The 19,740-nt window shown below is 41.4% G+C and overlaps 1 protein-coding gene across 1 annotated transcript in view; it reads right to left on the bottom strand.

The window, feature by feature from the left end:
- Positions 1-640: 640 nt before the first annotated feature.
- KCNH1 (potassium voltage-gated channel subfamily H member 1) overlaps positions 641-19,740 on the bottom strand; it is a 175,360-nt gene continuing 156,260 nt past the window's right edge. The window contains exon 11 of the mRNA XM_021547543.3: positions 641-7,690. Coding sequence (XP_021403218.2) covers positions 6,842-7,690 — 849 coding nt within the window. The 3' untranslated portion in view covers positions 641-6,841. The remainder of the gene's footprint in view (positions 7,691-19,740) is intronic.

Here is a 19,740-nt window from a genome sequence, read left to right as displayed (position 1 = left end):
TTATCCTTTGCCGAGGTAGCCAACAAAATAACAATCATTGCTGCCTGTTGCAGCAGTGTCACTGCCAGGGGCTTTCTCTGTGGGGTTTGTCTCTGTGTAAGTCCATGGTGAGGTCACTTTCTTCTGCAAGCAGGTGACAGGAAAGCAAAAGGTTCTTTGATCTCTGGTTTCCATGAGTTTTGTAAAAGTTCTCAGATACTGCAGCAGTGAACACAGTCTAAAACACAGACAACTACAGACGTGTACCTTCAGGGCATGGGATGATCATTTCAGACAGGTCACAGCCAGTCTCTGGTGATCTCTTTTTGCTCAGCGGATACCAGGGCTAGACTGAGGTCCACAGCACAGGACACTGCCTGGCCTGTCAGGATATTCACTTTAAAGAGCACCTGAGTTCACTTTACAGTGAGCCTGGAAAAGTGAATCCCTTTGCACTGATACACAGCAGAAAGAAATCTGAAAAAACAACCTGAATCATTTACAACCAAAGCAATAATATCCCACTGCTCTGCTGATAGCACTTGAGATACAAACCAACAGCAACAAAACTGCTAGCCAGAAGTTCCAGAGAGTAATTTAAAACCACCTTGTTGATCTTATTAGCACATATTCAACACAGAGAAAAGCACACCAAAGCAAGTGTAATGTATAAAATAGTTTATTACTATAATAAATAAAATTAAACTTCTTTTTTTACAAATATTATTTGTGCTTGTTTAAAAATGTTGACTAGGGATATCATTAATGGAGGTGGCTGCATTTGCATCTGAAACATTCCCAGACAGTGCGTATACATACATACATACACACACTGTCTATCTACTGGCAGCTGCTTTGCTGACCACAAAAATAGTATCTACTCATTCTCTGTTTCTAGTCATGCTTCATTGAACAAAGTGACAAATGCAAAGAAAAAGAACTGAGAGTATTTGGTGGATTTCTGAAAGGATAAAAACAAGTGAAGTACATTGAAAAGCGCCAAAGCAACTGCATTAACTGCATATCAATCAAGTGTCCATGCAGTGGTGGCTAAATATTGAAACGCAGACAGGTCTCCAACAGATGTACAAATATTGATTGTATGTAGGTACAATAATATAACACATTCATTGGAAAACTTGGTATTTCTTTATATAGCAGTTCATCCTGATACAAGATTATTGAACTTCTTTCATCTATAGCTAAAATGATTCTTTTTCTATGTTAGTGGTCACAGATTTAGTGGGAAGAAGAAAAAACCCATGAGCCTTTCAGAACAGTTAGTGAAAACCCCAAACTGTTTTGTTAATATTAGGCATTTGGATCCAGTTACAGAGATGTTCTGGGATTACACATCAAATATGTTTACACAACACTCAACAATCAGCTTGAAACAAATTACAGTTGCAGGTAAATTCACATTAGCTTTGTTGATCTGTAAAAAAAAAATCTCTGAAGCACTTTTGCAATATGACAGGTTGGCTCCCTGATATACAAAAGTGTTTTGACAACAGCTATGTCTCTTTATTTTATGAGGGGAGGGGGCAACTGGGGTAATTAATTATCCTAATAAGAAGGCAATAAGTGGAGAAAGAAATGTGATTACCAGCAAGTGATTTCCATTAGATTTAGAAAGCTAATCAAAGTGCTTCATCTTTAGGCAACACTGTAAATACTACAGAACATTAAGAAGGAAGAAGAATGGAATCACAGTTTGAATTATATCACTTATGAAAGGGTCTTAAGGCTAAATGCTGGATATATCTTATTGCAAAAAAAAGCTTTATTTTTATTTAATTGAATCAATACTTCCCACAACAATGTGGTCAAAATGATGTCAGATTGGAGGATACAGTATCCTACTGTGCCTCACCTCAAATTTCTGGAGCTTCCCCTGCATGGGACTCTCTCTAAAAGATTTGTCTTGATGTATCACAAGTGCAGCTAAAACACAGACTTTGTTATTGCCAATACACCCACAGGAGACTATGTGGAAATGAAAAATTCAGTAGAAGATGCTTTTTGCCACCTAACACCAGGACAAGAAAGCAGAGGTGCAGCAACCATATGTTATGCTGCCCATGAGAAGGATAGGCTCAGCACCTTTGAGACAGCCCCTGGTACCAGAAAAAAATAAATCCATCTGTTCCACCATCTCTCTTGCAGGAAAAGCCATGAGAAACACTACCAGGGCAGCTTGGCTTCAGAGATACTGTGAGCAACAAACACCAGCTTATGAGCCTTATCTCCACCAACTAGGATACAGCATTTTTCCAATTTCACTATTGTGACCCTCACCAGATCTTCTCTTAGCCACACTATGTACCAGACTCACAGTATGAAGTTGAGGCCAGCTAGAAAAATCAAAAATCATGGCCTTAAAATTTCAACAGTTAACAAGACACTAACAGGACACTCAGTGGATGTCTACTGGGAAGATTTAAGCTCCCTTCTTGGACTGGAATCAATGTGGAATGTGCTTTTACTTAACAGAAATGCAATCCATAGACTTATCTATACATAGATATTATATATATATGTGTGTGTGTATGTACACGCATCTGCACAAGCGCAATCATACACTTTGTTTATACAGTAACAACAATTTATGTAGTCAATTTTTTCAGATTGGTGAAGAGTGATTGAAAATATCACCAGATAGTCACAGTAAGTATCTTGTTCAGTTCATTAAAGGGAAGTGCTGTAGAAACAGAACATCGCCTTCGAAGCTGTTAAACAGGGTGTTCGCTGGGGTTCAGGGCAGAACTGTGGAAGAGATTTAAAGGAAGAATGGTGTTTTCAAAAGTATATTTGTAATACCAGACAGAAGTAAATGTATCTGAACACGGTAGGGGTGAGGGCTGGGGTTTGCTTTTTTAATCCTTTTTCATATGCTGCATATTCATATTCTTTGTAACCATTTAAACATGAACTTTCAGAAGTTCCCATTTGACCACGTCATAATACAAGATCCTTCTCTCAACTGCCTTCTTTTGGCTGAAATTTAATTACACCATATAGTCAAAATGGAATACATCATCTCTTTTAGAATGATGCAGGTCATTTAGCAGGTTGTTAAATGGCAGAAGCACTATGCCAGAACAGTTAAAATTGAGGCTTTGGTTTTTGTTTGGGTTTTTTTCTTTATACTATCTATATAGTATAACTTGTGAAGTGGCAGAGTCTTATTTTCAGAGATCCTTCAGTTCTAAGCCGAGAAATAATTTAAGTGAAAAGCCTTAACCAACGTGTAGAGAGGAACAAGAGAAAAAGGAAAAGCTGACAAATAAAAGCAAAGAACTATTAACAGTTATGATGGGTCCACATGCCATCCAGCCATAGGCATCTGTCTAAGTGTAAGGCTCAGTGGAGAAAGACAGGTTTGTAACACAGGGGCTTTCAAGCCACCCTTTAATGGAAAAGTGCTGCATCAGGAGAGCCTGACCACCATAGCACAGGTCCAGATAAATCCAGGGTTCAAAGGAGTGGGCATGGATTTGTTCATTTTTTAACTACTCAGTAGTCCAGGGAATCCAAACACCAAAACTCATCCTAGACAGTATTTTTTTCAAATTCTCTTACAACAAATACAGGTTGCTGAGGGATGATGCACTCTCTTACAACCAGTCTTAGTCCCTGACAGTTCATAATAATGGGCTTAATCTGTTACAGCTGTACAGGTCTGACTGACACTGACTCGTGTCAGGGCTCACCTGGAGCAGACTCCTGAAGGTGTCATTGTAGGGAGCAAGCAGATTTTCTCTGCCATTTCATGACCATAGCAAATTTTAATTTGGCCATAATCTTCAAAGACATTAAGTTTTAAGTAGAATTCAGGTGTGTGTTACAATCTTTGAGGGCTTTACAAATAATAAATGTCTTGATAGGCCATTGTGAGAGCCTTTAAAAAGCCTTAGAAAAGGACTGGGTTCACCCAACCACTGTTATGCAGGGTGGGGAGGAGTTTGGTATCATTCTGAGCATCAGGCAAGGAGCATCTCCTGAAAATGGGGACTTGTCTGCCTTTGTTCACAGGCCTGGGTAATTATTACAATTAGGAGACTTCTGGGGCTGGTCCTGCTGGGATTCCAGGCTGGGCAATCAGCAACAGCAGAATAACCTTTTAACATATCCCTGAGGGCACACAAAAATATCACTGAGAAACATCAATTCAGTATCAGCAGCAAAGAGCCAGGTAATCTGCAACTGCACATTTACTTTTAGGTTTGCACTGCAATTCTGGAGATACTAGGCACATACTTGGGAGGTTGTAAACATTTCCTCCCTTGTCCACCTGCGATAAGCTCAGGTGCATGTTTATCTGACTGCAGGTAAATGGGTGACACTTTCACAAAGGACTTGCTAAGACTTTCAGCCTTTCAAAAATTTTATGAAGTGTCATGAATATCATGCTGGTGAGGAATTTGCCTGGATCAGGAAACTGACTCCAAGGCAGTCTCTAAAAACTTGCTGGAGTTTTTGGAAATCAATTACAAATCCTTGTGTATCAGTACACCTGGGGTTTACTTAGAGAGTAGTTGTTGTCTAAGAAGACTAGAAATAAAAAAAAAATCATGACTAAGTTTCTCACAGAAACCATGGATGGATGAGTTTCTCACAGAAACTGTGGATGGATGGGTTTCTGTGGCAGCCATGCCATTGCTGTTGCAGGTAACTGCTGCCACTTACAGTGATTAAAGCACCAAACACACAGCGTGGCTTTGGTCAGAGAGTGCCTTCCTCAGCACTGCAGGTCTGCAGTAAGCAACTGTAAAAGACACCACATACCACAGGAAAAACCTAAACATGGAACCAGAGATAAGTTAAGGAAGTAGCTTCTTGGTTTCACAGCAACTCACCTCCCTGCCTGCCTTTTCTTGTGGGAAGGAAGAAGGTAACCTATAGATTTGAACCTGAGATTTGTTTCTCAGGAGTATTTCAATCCTTGGGTATGAATTGACAGTCTGTGGGCACCTCCATACCAAACCATGGAGTAAGACAAAGAAAGCCAATCCTAAACCACCTGCCTCTGGACTTAGAAATGGTGGTGCTGCGCTTGGAATAATTGTTATCTTTGAGAGCAAGGGAGGCTACTGCAGGAACAGGTACAAAAAAATGCTCTTGACAGCAGGACCTGAGCTGGGAGCTTTGCACAGCACAGCCTCACCACTGTGCCAGTCATCAGTGGACGTCCCAACTCCCCAGAGATGTCTGACACTGTTCTGCATTGCACTGTGCAAGCATTGGGCCAGCAGAAATCATTAAAATTGATTGCGTTCCTTGCCTCCTCTGTACTTAACATGAACAAAAATCTCCCCCCAAAATCCTGTGTTTCTTTGTAATTGACTTAGTACCAAGGAAAAAGAATGAGACTTAACACACACAGCGTTAAGACCTATTGCCATTAAAAATGAAAACCCCTTAAAGTGTGGTATGGTACCATACTTCTGAGATCTAAGCTACTGTTAAGGAGTGAATATACCAGATCAGTGGAGTGAATGTATTGTGAATATACACCTGTATCCCCAGGTGAGAACACAAGTCATGATTCCATGTATGCTACCCTATATGAATAATGAAGAATAGTTTTGGTAAAGTGCTTCAATCTTCCTCTGAAAAGAGTTATGAAAATATAAGTTTTGGAAACATCTCCTTCTTTAAGAAGCAGATCTCTTTGTTTCCTTGCTACAATAGCACTTGCTTACAGTAAGCACTGTATTTCTGCCTCTACTATCCATTTGCTTCCAAGCTAGATTAGATCAGGAACAATACATCTGGATATAGAGGAAAATGCCACCATCTAAAAATGTTAAAAATTCTGTGAAAGCCTTTGGCTTCAATGAACATTATCAAAACAGAAACTTCTGAATAATAATTTAACAAGAATTAAAAGAGCAGATTCATAGCAGAACAGGACATAAATGCCACAGTATATTTTCATCAGTAGGCAAATCTGCAGGAGCTGTTAGTGATGTTTCAAACATGTTGTGCTGAGGGCTGCTCTCAGGTACACTGCACACCCAACCCTCCAGCAGCTGGAGTTGAAAGCAAAATATCAAATGCTGAAAGACATCTGAGACAGAAAAGAAGTTTTTGAAAAAATATTAAAAGGTTTGAAAAAAACATATCCTTGATTCAGTGAATGACTGTGGAATATCCCATTTATTAACAGATCTGAAATACTGTGGCTATTTTGGAAGATGTTGCCAAATGTAAATGTTTTAGCAATATGTCAGTTTGATATTAAAAAGTACAATATTTTTTTTTCATCTTATTAGCCCTTCCTTGACTACCCAAAAGAAACTTCAGCACACAATAAAATACATGTCTTCTACTGCTCCTTACATTATTACAGCTTTATGAAAATATACTGTGACATCCAATGTGCTGTAGAGGTGACAGAGACAGTGACAGCAGCAACAAAACAAAACAGAAAAACAAACAACCCACCAAACACTGAAAATATAAGCACCCTGGCAAGTGCTTATTCATATAGGCATAATCTGAGCTAAGGACATAAGGCATGCTCCAAAAACCTCAGAGATCACCTGGGGCTCACAGGGATGGCTACTGCTGTCAGAATTCTTATTCCAACATCCCGAGGGAGAGAAGGGGGCTGAGAGGGAATGAGGACAAAGGGAGAAGAGAAAAACTTTAGAAACTGTACCCTTGCTGTCAAAAAGGCTTCAAAGTCAGCTGCCATCTTGACATGAGGTTGCAATTCCTGTTACCATACCTTTTTAGACAGAGGGAACATGCTTAGTGAACGGGTCCCTCACTTGTTTTCAAGAAAGATTAAATGTAAAGTGTTAGGGGGCGGTTTCTTTGTTTGTTGGTTTGTTTGTTTTTAAAAAGAAACACCTCAGCTAGCTCCAAACACATCCTTTTCTGATTCTGGAGACTGGGGCCTTGATATTTCAAACAGCTCCTGTGGTGATTGAGAGCTTCTTCTTGAGGTCAATATCCTAAGTATCTCAGCAAGCTGGTTTTCTATATTGGTCATTTTTGTGTTTAAAGCCTTGATGTCCTCTTTCAACTCATGTTTCACTTCTAGCATGGTGGCCTGAAGAGTCTGTTCTGGGATGGGATAAAAGGAATGCTTGACCTCGGCGAGGACCGGGCTGTGGTCCTGCGGGCTTCTCGTCTCCCCAGCGTTATCCAAGCGCAAGTCACTTTTTGTAATGCCACTGTCACAAGAGTCTGTCTTCTTCAGGGTAGCTTCTCCTGAAGCTTTAGTTCTCTCAGGTAAAGTCTCCATGGACTCTGCTTTAGAGACCTTGTTCCAGTCTTCACCTTTCCCGCAGGCTTCCTTGAACTTGGCCCAGCCTTTCCGCCGGGGGAAGTCCCCGGCTGCCTTACACGCGGCGTGCTCCGACGGCGGGGCCTGCAGCTTGGCCTGGTCGGAGGCGCCGGAGGTGGAGGCGGGCTGGTAGGACACGGGGGTGGCCGGGCTCTCCCGCACGGTCACAACGCTGGCCTTGACCACAGCGCGGGCCGAGGATTGCTCCCCCACAGCGCTGCCCTTTTCCACGTCCAGGTCGTCCGGATCTCGGCCCCTCTCCGCTGCAAGCCGCGCTTCTTTCTGCTGCCTGAACCTCTGGAACAGCCGCCGGACCGGGTGGTCCGGGGGTAAGATCAGAGGCGCTTCGTTCTTCCTCTTCATCCTCTCCTCTTCTTCCCGCTTGACGTCGCTGATTTTTCGGAACACAATCTACAGGGGGAAAGAGATTTCGCTCTGTGAGTAACTGCACACTCATTAAGGGGGAAAAGTTGGAGAAAGAATTATTTGAAAGAATCTATTTTAACTGAGAAGTTCGCAACCTCTGCACATTTATAGCAACATTTTCAAATTTCTTATGTTGTGTCAAACATGGTTTATTTCATTATTTAAGAGCAGACACCATCTGTCTTATAACACCACAAAGAAAAAGAAAAAACAGAAGAAAAATACTTCTCCAGCTCTGACAGGTAGTGCCATTGTAAATATAATAATCCCAGGAAGATACTTGTTCTATTTTGTGTTAAAATGTGACTTCTTGTATTTGTTTTCCTGGCTCTACGGTTTAGCACCAAGTTTCTAATGTTACAGAGCCATTCCCATCAGTCTCATCTCAGAGCTCACTCACTGCAAATGATCTGATACTATTTTAGTGCAGCTTGGCCACTCGTGGTGCCAGTACAGCAGAGACTACTCTGGACTCTTTGACAGTAATTTGCAAAGTGTTTCTTGCCCTTCCTTCCTCCCACATATTCTTCTAGAAGCAACATGCAGTTTAAGGATGCAAAGCTTGAGTCAGTCCCAAAGCCAGGGGTACAAAGACAATCGGAGATGGACTTGGCAAGACATGGGGAAGCATGGCATGATTACCTCAGAAGCTTGCAGAGCTTCATGTCTTATCTCTTTATTTCTATGCAAAAGAGAACATTTTTGCACAAAGAAGCATTAATTTTCCATTTATCCTGCTAATTATATCATCCTGAGCCTCTAAGGCTAAGTGATCTCTATAGGAGCAGCCTGAGGATCCCACAGTACTGAAAAAACATCACAGTGTCCCAGCCTGTACCTAGGCAAGGTTTCTTCCTTGCATGCGATAGAAATACATTCCCTTCAAAAACTCTGTGCATTTTACCTTAGTATTGATATTTTCCAAGCCAAGCCAAAAACTCCATTCTGGCACTAACAAAGAACCAGTAAGTAGCTTTGTTTGAAAATGAGAGGTCCCCAAACAGAAGTTTACAATACAGAGGGTAAAAGATGCAGCCTACAGCTTCTACTGAACACTGATACCTCATCCCTTTGGCTGCTTGGGGAAAATCCACTTAAAGACCTTACACTTCAATACAGAAATAATTTCGAGATTCAAATCATTATTGGGAAATGTGTAAATAAACCCTCTGTTGCAGACAAATTTAAATTAAACTAAAGTTAATAAGCACTTCTTCACTGGCACACACACAAAATGAATGTTTCTCCAGACTCCAATGCTTCTTGACAGTTTTGTCATTGTGGAGCAGGGAAAAAAGCATCTTAACAGTGCATCTTTGGAAGGAAGAAGTTGTCAGACTTGGCAGCATTTCCTAAATACAAAAGAATAAAATTAGCAGGAAGGATATTTTATTTCCAAGCTGTAATTAGGAAACTAAATATGAGATAAGAATAAGAAAACAGGGTACTTGACAGTCTTTTTTTCCTTCCCTCCAGGAAACTCACTCTGCAATGAGCTCAGTAGAAAGTGGACAAAGCAGTGTAGTCCTTAGAAGTGAAAGAATAGGACTCACTGGGAAGGGAATTCAATGCATCCCTGCAGGCTAATGGCTTCCCACACACTGGCAGTTTCCCACTTTACCTGAGGGATGAGTGCCAGCCTAGTGTTAGGGCAGCTGCCCCTCTCGCTCTGCTGGAGCTGAGTGATTCCAAGCAAGGTCTCAGGGGGTCACTCCAGCAGCATCCTGAGGTTGGCTCTGGAGGCACAAAGCCCCAGCAAATCAAGGTAGCTACCTGACCAAACCAGGTCAATTTGTCCCTGCAAAATTCTGTGTCCCCAAGCCTTCCCTCTCCTGGAATTTGTATGTTAGGTGTGGACATCCACATCTGAGCCAGAGGTAGCTAGCAGGGCTCACTTTGTACATGAGCATGTTGTCTTGGTCTGACCTATGGATCAGGACTTGCCTTAAAATGCTCAGAAGGGATGTTTGACTGGCTGGTGCAGTAGTCACACTCACAGGGATCATCAGGGGAGGCTTTTCAGACCCAGAGGCCAGGATGCTTTGCAGAATCAGTGTATGAGCCAATGTGCTCCACACAGCCCAATCAGTACTTGTCTGGAAGGCACTGGAGCACCTCTCTCTATTTAATGATGGGTTTTTGCAACATAAATGGGTAAGTTATGTGGCAGAAGCTGTCTCTGCTACAGCACCATGCAGGAGAGACAGCAACAAGCAAGTCTCAACCAGTCAATCCCATATTAACAGCCTGGCCCAACCCATATTAGCCCTAGCCACTGCACCTCAAGCAGTTAGTAGTGTGATCTCCATGGTGGAGGACACAATAAATCCACCAGCAAACGCAGAAAGGTGAGCACTGATGGACAAGCTGTTGGCAGGATTTACCCACTCACAGCCCCCACTCCTCTCCATGGCACTGCCTAGGTGAGCCCTCCTTGTGGGTGCCAGACACACTTGGCCATGGAGGAGCTGCCATCAGCCTTCCCACTGTGTGGTGGCCAGCCTGAGAGACCCAAACACACCTTCACTGCTTTGCCTTTGAGAGATCCCACTGCAGCAGGAACAGGAGTGTACATAGACGGAGATGTATAAACCCTGCCTTTGCCTTGGGTACTGCCCCCACACTGAGACCCCTGATTTCCATTTTCCACAAGGCCCTACACCAGCTCCAAGGGAAGCACACCAGGGCAGCTGCCACTGCATGAATGCAGAAATGCAGCCCTTGGTTCTCCCACCCTGCTTGACATCTACAGATATGCATTTATGTGACAAGCTGTGCTCATGCAGTGCAAGTCGAAGAAATGCACATTTGCCAGGGGACATCTCTCCAACTCTTGGGCTGGCTCCTTTTAGCTGACTCCTGAGACACTGGAGAAACAGCTGTCAGAGAGCAGCTTCTCTTTGGGAAGCTCAGACAGAGCTGTCACTTGTCTCCTTTTTTGCAAGTTCCCCAATGCTGTATTTTCTCCAGACAGCTCTATATTTATGCAGTAAGCAAAAATATTATAGCTATGCAAAACTCATCAGTAATTGAAAATGTTTTAATTAACTCCATTTTGGATTTTTTCTGCCTTTTTTAAAGATTAAATTCAAGTTCTTATAAATAAAAATACACATTACTTTAAAATGGACTCTTTTCTTACAAATGCTAAGGAAAACACCATTTTCAAGTGGTTTATCTTCAGCAGCAGCCAAGTTATTCAGAAAATCTCGTTGGTATGCCAGTGGATGTACACCTGCTCCCATGAGCAGTGAAAGTACAAAGGAAAAGAAAATAGATTTCATTTGTTATAAGGAAGAGAAGTCTGGACCTACACAGAAATTTTCATATGGAATTTAATAGGGCTACAAATATGGACCTGAATCAAAGTTAAGACCCAAAATATTGTGCCAAAGATCCCAAGATAGCTTTTAGAACTCTTTATCTCTTTCCCCAAGTATTCATGTCTGTCTGAGAAGGGACAGAGCTTTATAGCCCCAAAATCTCCTAGTCTGTGTATCATACACTGCTCAAACACAGGGAACTTCACAAGTTATGCAGTTCTCCAGAACACTGCACTCCTCAAGACCTAAGCACACAAATCCCACAGAAAAAAAACTAGTGGGAGCATTTTAACAGTATATCAAAACCAAAAGATGCACAAAGAATTTGAATTGAGATGAAATAACATGAAATTTTAACACCAGGCCTAAAGCTGCACATTTCACACCTCAAATCTCAAATCTCATTTCATAATTCTGCTTTTATTCAAAAGGTGCTGAATCTTGTACCTTCACAGAAAAGCTGCCCAAGCTGCCAGAAGTTGGAGTATTGTGGAGGTATCAGTTTAGATTTGCCAAAACCTTTTGAAAAATAGCCCTGTTAGGCACGGATTCTTGCAATTGTATGAACATTTAACCAAGGCATGCAGTGATGATGACTCAATAACAATTTCATTTTTTGGAAAATGCACTCAGAGACAAGTGGAGAAATGCACTGGCACTCCTGCTCCCCAATGTCCCTACAATCTACGACAGAATGCTCTCTGTGACCATATTCCTGCCTGTGCATGAGTCCTACCCAAGAAAGAAAGACAGCGTTACACCAAGCACTCCTCCCTTTCCTCAGTATTACCTAGTTGTAAAGTCTTAAGTGACTTTGGGTAAAAACTCTGCGTCTTTTGAATCATCATAGAATTTTCAAGTTGTATTTCTGGAATAAATGTTTTTACAGATTAAAGTAAAAGTATTAAAAAAATGAGGTAGGCATAATTGAATACTTGGCTGTCAAATGTGGAGTGCCCAGCACTGAAACCCAAGCATCATCTAAAAACCAGAGCATGGACATTATTTGTGAATACAAGTTTCATAATTTCTTTATTATAAGACCAGGAGAACAGATGGAATGTGACCCCCAGGCATAAGGCAGGCCATAGGATTGCTCTGAAGGGGCCTTCCCTGAGAGGAATCTTGTTACCACTAGATTGCATCTTTTAGAAAAACACACAGTTTGATGGCAATAAAGAATCCATCATGACATCTAGATGAAACATTGCTTCAATTTTTGATTCAAGGCTAAGTTTCATAGAATAATAGAGTCATAGAATGGTTTGGGTTGGAAGGAACCTTAAAGATCACCTAGTTCCCACCTCTCTGTCATGGGCAGAGACACCTTCCACTAGACCATGTTGCTTAGAGCTCCAGCCAACCTGGCCTTGAATGCTTCCAGGAATGGGGCATCCACAATTTCTCTGGCAACCCTCACAGTGAAGAATTACTTCTATTATCTAATCTAAACCGACTCTCTCTCAGTTTGAATCCATTTCCCCTTCTCCTGTCACTACATGCTCTTGTAAGAAGTCTGTCTCCATCATTCTTGTAGGCTCCCCTCTGGTACTGGCAGGCTACAATTAGGTTTCCCCAAATCTTCTCTTCTCCAGGCTAAACAATCCCACTTCTCTCAGCCTTTCCTCATGGGAGAGATGCTCTACTATGTTGTCCACTGTCAGTAGTTGTTCTTGTCATGAACTGCCCACTGTTGGTTGTTCAAAATCCCCACCAGAACAGTGCTGCCTGCCAAGTCATGGCAAGTCATGTTCTTTGCCTCTCCTCACATTGCCAGAAAGATAATCAAGAGAAGGGCAAGGCAGGAATGATGTATTAGCAACCAGATTTTGGACTTGCATGCTACTGCATGAGACAGACTTAAAGATCAGGGGATGCTACATTTAGGCATATTGTGAATGTATTGAAAACCTTACCCTGACAAAGGCTGAAAGAGATCTGCCTGCACCTGCAATGAAAGGATCTTTTCGTCTTGTGCAAAAACATCCGAGTTTTTTTCCAACTGTGATTTGTAAGAACTGATCCAAGCCCCACAGGAATGGACAGAAGTATGGATTTCATTATGTTTTGAATCAGACTGTCATCATGGAGTTACAATTATGAGGCTTCTAGCCACAAAGCTGCTGCTATTATTAGCTCTGCCAGCTTCCCTTCTTTCCACCTCTATAGCATGCACAAATACTGCAAGATTTGGCAGGTCTTCCTCAGCATAACAGCAAGTAGCATGGCATTTTTCTCTGGTGCTTAATAATTCTCTTTCATAGACACAGAAACATTCCCAGAGTCTGAAAGTGCCAAGTATCATAAACAATTAGAAGCTTAAAATTACTTCATACAGCACTCACAGAAAATGAACTTAAGTGTGAGGAAAACAATCATGAAAAGGCATTCATTATTACACAGTCCATCTAGAATCTGCCAAGAACTGATGAAAATATCTTCAGGCTGATGTTAGTCCGATGAAAATTGGATCCAATCTTTCTTCCTTTTTTATTTTTTTTTTTTTTTTAAGAAGCTAAAGGGGAGGAAAATGGAAAGAGGCAGAAGGCTCAACAATAAAAATGCTTGTGACACTGATGTTAAAGAAACCAAAGCTACCTGATCAATGTAGAGTGTGATGACAAGGAATCCCTACAGCAGGAGCCTGTGTCTTTTGCAATTATATGGGATGGCTTGTCAGAAAGGAGGAAATCACTGCTCCTACCTTCTCATTAAATGCAGGATCAAGAGAATGTGCAATAATGTTGCAGATGTTGTTAAGTTCTCCCTAGCTTTACTGTCTATAATAGCAGAATTTAATTTCTGCTTCTGAAGAGGAATGAGTATCTCTCCAGCTAAGGCCACATCCCTTATGGGCACTCTCAAATATTTCTAGTTTTAATGAATTATCTGAAAATTCAAAGCAAATTAAGGTTCAGAAGGAAGGTCCTGGCAGTTTGCCTGTACAGGAGTGCTGGTACCACGGGTGCTGGTGTCAGCAAACCTCAGGGATCCCTGGGAGACACAAAGCCCAAGAACAAACATGTGGATAGGCACAACCCTCTGTGCTGTGGGGTGTCATCACCCTGCCCTTCAGACAGAGCAGTGCCCACCTACTTTTCAAAAACCAGACTTCTTTGCACTTCATTAACAACAAGTGCTCAGAAGAGACACAACTTCATCATTTCATGAGCATGCAGGCCACCCAGATGGACAGGGGAAACAAGGGTTTCAGTCTCTACAGAACAACATCTGGGCTGAGTTACTGTCATGAGCACTGTTAGCTTCTACAGTGCTGAAGTTCTTCTCTGTGACAGCCCGCTTTGTAGCCTGATTACAAATTCTAGAAACATCAACTCAAATATTAGTGTTTAATCGTGTCACTATTACTTATTTAGAAGTTCTGCACAACTCAAGGCTCTACTCCTCTCTGTCAAACTCCTCAATCTAATTCAGGTTTACAGGCTGTGCTAGAGTTGAGTGAAAAGGGAAAAGCTTACAAAAATACTACTGAAAACAAGACAGAATTATGTCTAAAGCAATTAGTGGAAATAATAAAAACTTCCTGCCTGATCTGCAACAGACTCTCAGCAGGTTTTTAGGCATTAAGAGATGTCTCTTCCCCACAACAGACTCCAAAACACTGTCAACAGTAAACTTAGACAACTGCACAAGTAAGAACCACAGTGGTTTGAATAGACACAGTTACAGCACATTATAACTCATTTAGCAACCTCCTTCATTAATATAGAAAGAATGCAAGAGAAACAGGGAAAAAGAAATCATTGAAATACATACATTGCTAAGTATCTACTAGAACTTCATTATTCTGAGATGAAAAGTAGCTGTCACAAGCAAATACTTAATGTGCAAACAAGACCTTAGGGGAATTATGCCAGATCTGAGTGGTGGAATGTTATACCCCCTGAGAACTACTATGTCCATCAAAATATGAAATGCTCTGTAGGACCTTCTTGTTTCTAGTAAATGAGGAAAAAAAGAATGTTTATGGGTTTTGATAGCCAAGTGTCAGCAGTTTCCAGCACCAACTCCTATAAAATACTATTTTCATGTTTGTCTTGGAGGGGGGGGGGGTATTTTTGCATGGTGTTAGTTTTTTTAATCTTCTTTTTTAGCACACGGTTTGCTTTTCTAGCTGTGGGCAGATATCAGACATGCTAACAATTCATGTAGTGTCATCTTTTATTCCAGATTAACATACTACCTGCGTTCTTGGGCAGACAACGCCACCTCAAAACCTGTTTTAAGGAGAGCCCAAGGCACAGCAGGAATTTACCTCTCTGCCACCTAAATTACAACAACTACAAAATGTCATATAATCTGTACAACATGCTTTCTCAGGACTCAGTCTGTTTCTCCAAGCTCCCTGTGGCTTGCTGCCATTTACTAAGGGTTTTCTGGAAGAAACCAGGCAATTTGTGAGAGTCAAGGATTTGGGATTTTTTTTTCCCCATCTCTAACTCAGACACAATTTCACTTGATATCTGAAATGGATGCAGAGGTCATAGAGCTGAAAAAAGCAATGATGTGCGAGGGAATAGTTAAATTGTATAGTTTGCTTTCTGTGATTACATTTTGGATACTAGCTTGCCATAAGATAATTTCCTCTTAGCTAGTGTCTTTATTCACTTGTTTTTCCTTCTGCTTTCTGTCATTAGGCTTACAGTGATTGACAGGTATTTTACTTTCCAAGAGAGGAATCAAATGCATTTTCAAATGTATTCAAGTTAATCAGAGCTTACCAAGAGCTTACATGTCATTCAGCTACCTTCGAATGCCCACTCACAAACCAATCCACACAAATACAATGCTCCGTGTTCCCAATGCATAAGTGTTGTGCAGCTCTTGAAATTATAAATTGAGAATTACACTCAGATGAAAGTTGCCTGCATAAATTGCCTAAGATAACACAAACTCTCTTTTATGTGTCCCTCTCTAAATTGACAGGCCTAAAGTTCAGCTATAATATTGAAGAAAAGCAAACTGACCTGCAGCCCTGCACAGAAAGAGAATAAATCTTCTACCCAAGTAGGTGGCCCAGTATGGCTGCACAGTCATGCACAGTCAAGCACCCAGTGCCACCCAACTGCTCTGTCCTTTCCTTGTTCAAAAGCTTGGATAACATTATGTGAGAAGGAAACAAACTACTTATAACTATAACTGAATGAGAATCAGCATGAGGAAAAGTGCGCTGCTCACCATTTCCCAAAGCAGCTGTCAAACCCTTTCAGCCCTAACAGCCAGGAACTTAAAACCTTGAAGGGAAGACAGAATTGACTGTAGTGAGGTGTTTCAGACCTTTTAATTACAAGGGCTCCTCTAAACGCCCAGTTCCTAGCAACAATCTCTGACAGTTTCCCACTGTCCAGTTGCAGCTGGTGATGGTAAGTGATGGGCCCGTTTTCCTTATCAGTTGTCAAAACTGATAGCTGTCTCCCATCCACTAAATCCACAGGTGAGCTAATTAAAATAGCCAAGGACTGGCTGGTCCCCCCAAGTAACTTCACAGAGAATCCTTTAGAGCTGAATTTCTTGATTTTCTTTCAGCTATTTTAGTTCTGTGAAAGCAGACACTTATGTTCCATGCTGAATGTAGATTCCAATACTGGCAGAGGTGGTGGTTTCTATCTATCTTATCAATATATTTCATTCACACATCTCCAAGAGTTTTACAGCAATTTCTTGATCCTTCCAATATGACCAATGCCATTATTTTTATTACTAATGTGGCACTAATGCTTAGGGTTCTATTGGGCTTTCAGTTTATACATACACAGAGCAAAATGTCATTATTCAATGAGGTAAAATGGCCTGTTTCATGGGAAGACATCACAGGCCCAGCACATACTGCAGTGTCTCATGTCAGCCACACAAGTATTTATCAGCAGTTTGAACTGTTACTTGTGCAAGACATCCCTTTCTGATACAACTGGTGAGAGTTCACCCTTACAGGTTCCAGATAAGAGATCCTCAATGCAATTTGTCCAGTGATTTCAGAACACTAAACTTAAACATTCATTAATTTCTCCTGTAGAAAACATCTGCTCTAGAAAAGGAAAACCAGGATAATTCAGCAGGAGAGCATTGTTTCTTCAGAAGCAGACTGAAATCCTTATCTTAAAAGTATTTACCATCATCTGTATTCAAAGAATGACAGTTAGATTTCAATATTGAAAACCTCAACACACCTTTTCCCAGGAGCAGTAGGAACCACAAACGCCCGACTCTCTGAGACCATCAAATCAGAGTCTAAAAGCCAGCTTTGACCCAGCCTTTGTTTGTATTGCACCTCTCCCTCTTATACAGCCATGGGCAGATACACAGTGGTTCATTCATCCCCAAATGCCTTTTCAATCTTAATTCAGGCTGCATTTGCAACCAGTTTTGTTAAAAGATTCTGTTTAGAAAAAAGTGTGTGCTTGCACCTGACTCTTGGACACCATGGTCATGGTTTTGTCTACCTTTTTTTCCATGAGTAGTTGACAGTACTCATAGACAGCAGAGACAAAATTCCCAAAATTCTGCCAAAAGGATCTGAACACCTCTTTAAGGAGCACAGCTCCTGTCACATTATGGGGACAAAACCTCAGTTCAAACTCCAGTGTGCACAGAGATGCCGTAAGGGAAGCTCTCCCTCCCCTTCCCTCCCTTGCCAGAGCTTTGCCCTGTGACAAGGTGACTGTGAGGAGATTCCTGCCCACTGCAAGTGAGACACAGGCCAGAATGGCTGAAGTTACCCCAGGGAAAGCTGTTCCAAGTCTCCTCCGTGTTTCATTTTGGAAACACACACAACAGGACATCCTGCTTTCCACAATGCAGAGACATTCAGAGCCAGTGTTTCCAACAAGACAGGCTGAAGGAAGTTCTGCTTTTAAAAGCCTGAATTGGAACTGAGGTCCCCCAGCTTCTCTCAGTTGGGTGACAGGACTGTTGCACCAATGTGGAGACACAGTTCCTCATAAAGAGGTGGGATCTCCACATTCTGGCTCCTGCTTCAGCAAATGCCCCCACCACTGATTGAAAACAGAAAAATCTCAGAATCTCAGCTGGGGAGGCAATGATACCTAATCCCAGAACCCCTCCTGGATAGCAGTTTTACCACTCTCTTCATATTCTCAAATCAGTGAGAAAAATTAACTTCCTGAACCTGAAAAATATCCCAGTTTTATCAAATAGTGCCCTCCTTCTGCTCTGCAACTCTAACCCTTCATTTGCCCAAACTAAAATGTTTCATTTCATCTTACAGACAGCTTTTCATTTAAGCTTTCTCCTCTTCTCCTATTTTTCCACTTCACTGAGACAATGCAAAACATTTAATTTTCATTTGAGAGGCAGGCAGGTTTGAAGAGTTCAGCTTCAGTAGCTGAAGTGAGGCAGAGCAGAGAGTGTATGCTGATGTGGTTACGTGCTTTTAAGAGATCAATAAAATATTGATTGTTTAACTGTCGTGCTTTGCCATCTTTACCTCTTCCATGTTCTAACGTCATACTGGGCTAAACTTAAATACTTCAGGTGACACCTCCTTGCTTCCTCCTAAGGAGCATTGTAAAATCAGTTTTCTCCTTGATCCCCTGGTCTGAGATAAGAGAGATGTGACACAGAGCTCACCCTTGAGCAAAGTGCTTCTCTTCCATTGGTAGTACTGGGACATTAAGCCTTAACCTCTAAGTATCACTGAAATGGGATATATTTCAGTTTCAGAGTTGTACTAGTATCCAGGAGAAGCCACCTCCAATGCCATATCTCAGATTAGGAGTGCAGTGAAGCTTTGTAATCTCAGTTTAACTCCTCCTCACACTGCATCACAGGCTCTTTAGTTCCCCATGTACATGTATGGTTTATATTTACATAGCATAATATTCTTATTTTTAAAATAAGAGAGGCATCTTTCAAGGAGCTTGTCACATTATGTTTTGTCACCCATTTTCTAGTCTCATCTTTCACATGAATTGATTCTTATCCCAAGTGTAGGAATGTAAAACATCATCATTCTGATCAGAGTAAAGTCTGTGAGCAGCATGCTATACCATCACTCTCCAGAAAATGGGAAGAACTACAGCCATGGAGAGGTTGGAGAAGCTGCTGGAAGTCAGGTGGGTTTCATGTTGCCACAGACCCATGCTTTGTCACCATCAAGGTGTGAAGTTGTGCTTGAGGAGAGGAAGTAAAGGTTTGCCATGTCTCTCATACAACTTGGGTGACACAACCAAGGCCTCAGGCCTTTCCAGTTGGAAATGGTTCCCAATGCAAAACATGATCTAAGATTAGACATTTCAATGGTGGTGTAAGGCTTTTCTGTTATGACAATGATTGTACTTGACTACAGTGTACAAATTTGTTTAATTGCTCAGAATTAAGCAAACAAAGGCAAAAATACCTCTCCTCCTGTCTCCTTGAGAGCTCTTCTCTCCTCTTTGCTTTCTCTTATGCCTTTGTAAGACATTTAGTGTGCAAGGATTACTAGTCTCAAAATTCACTTAAATTCTTCCTGGTGAAAAGATGCATAATCCTGTATCAGAGGCATAGGCTGAGACATTAAAAATATTTATCAAGGAAAGGAAACTATTTCCTTAGCAACTGAAGAGTGCAGCAGACACTTCAGCAGTTAAGTACATGTAGAAATAATACCAGACCCCACAAAGAAAGTACTTCAATATAGTGAAAACAGTCATTTAATGGAAAATGCTATTTTGATATCCAAAAAAGATAGTG

The sequence above is a fragment of the Lonchura striata genome, chromosome 3, assembly GCF_046129695.1.
Source record: "Lonchura striata isolate bLonStr1 chromosome 3, bLonStr1.mat, whole genome shotgun sequence".
Classification (NCBI taxonomy): Eukaryota; Metazoa; Chordata; class Aves; order Passeriformes; family Estrildidae; genus Lonchura; species Lonchura striata.
Note: the sequence above shows the minus strand (reverse complement) of the source record. Positions and strands in the feature narration are given on the sequence as shown.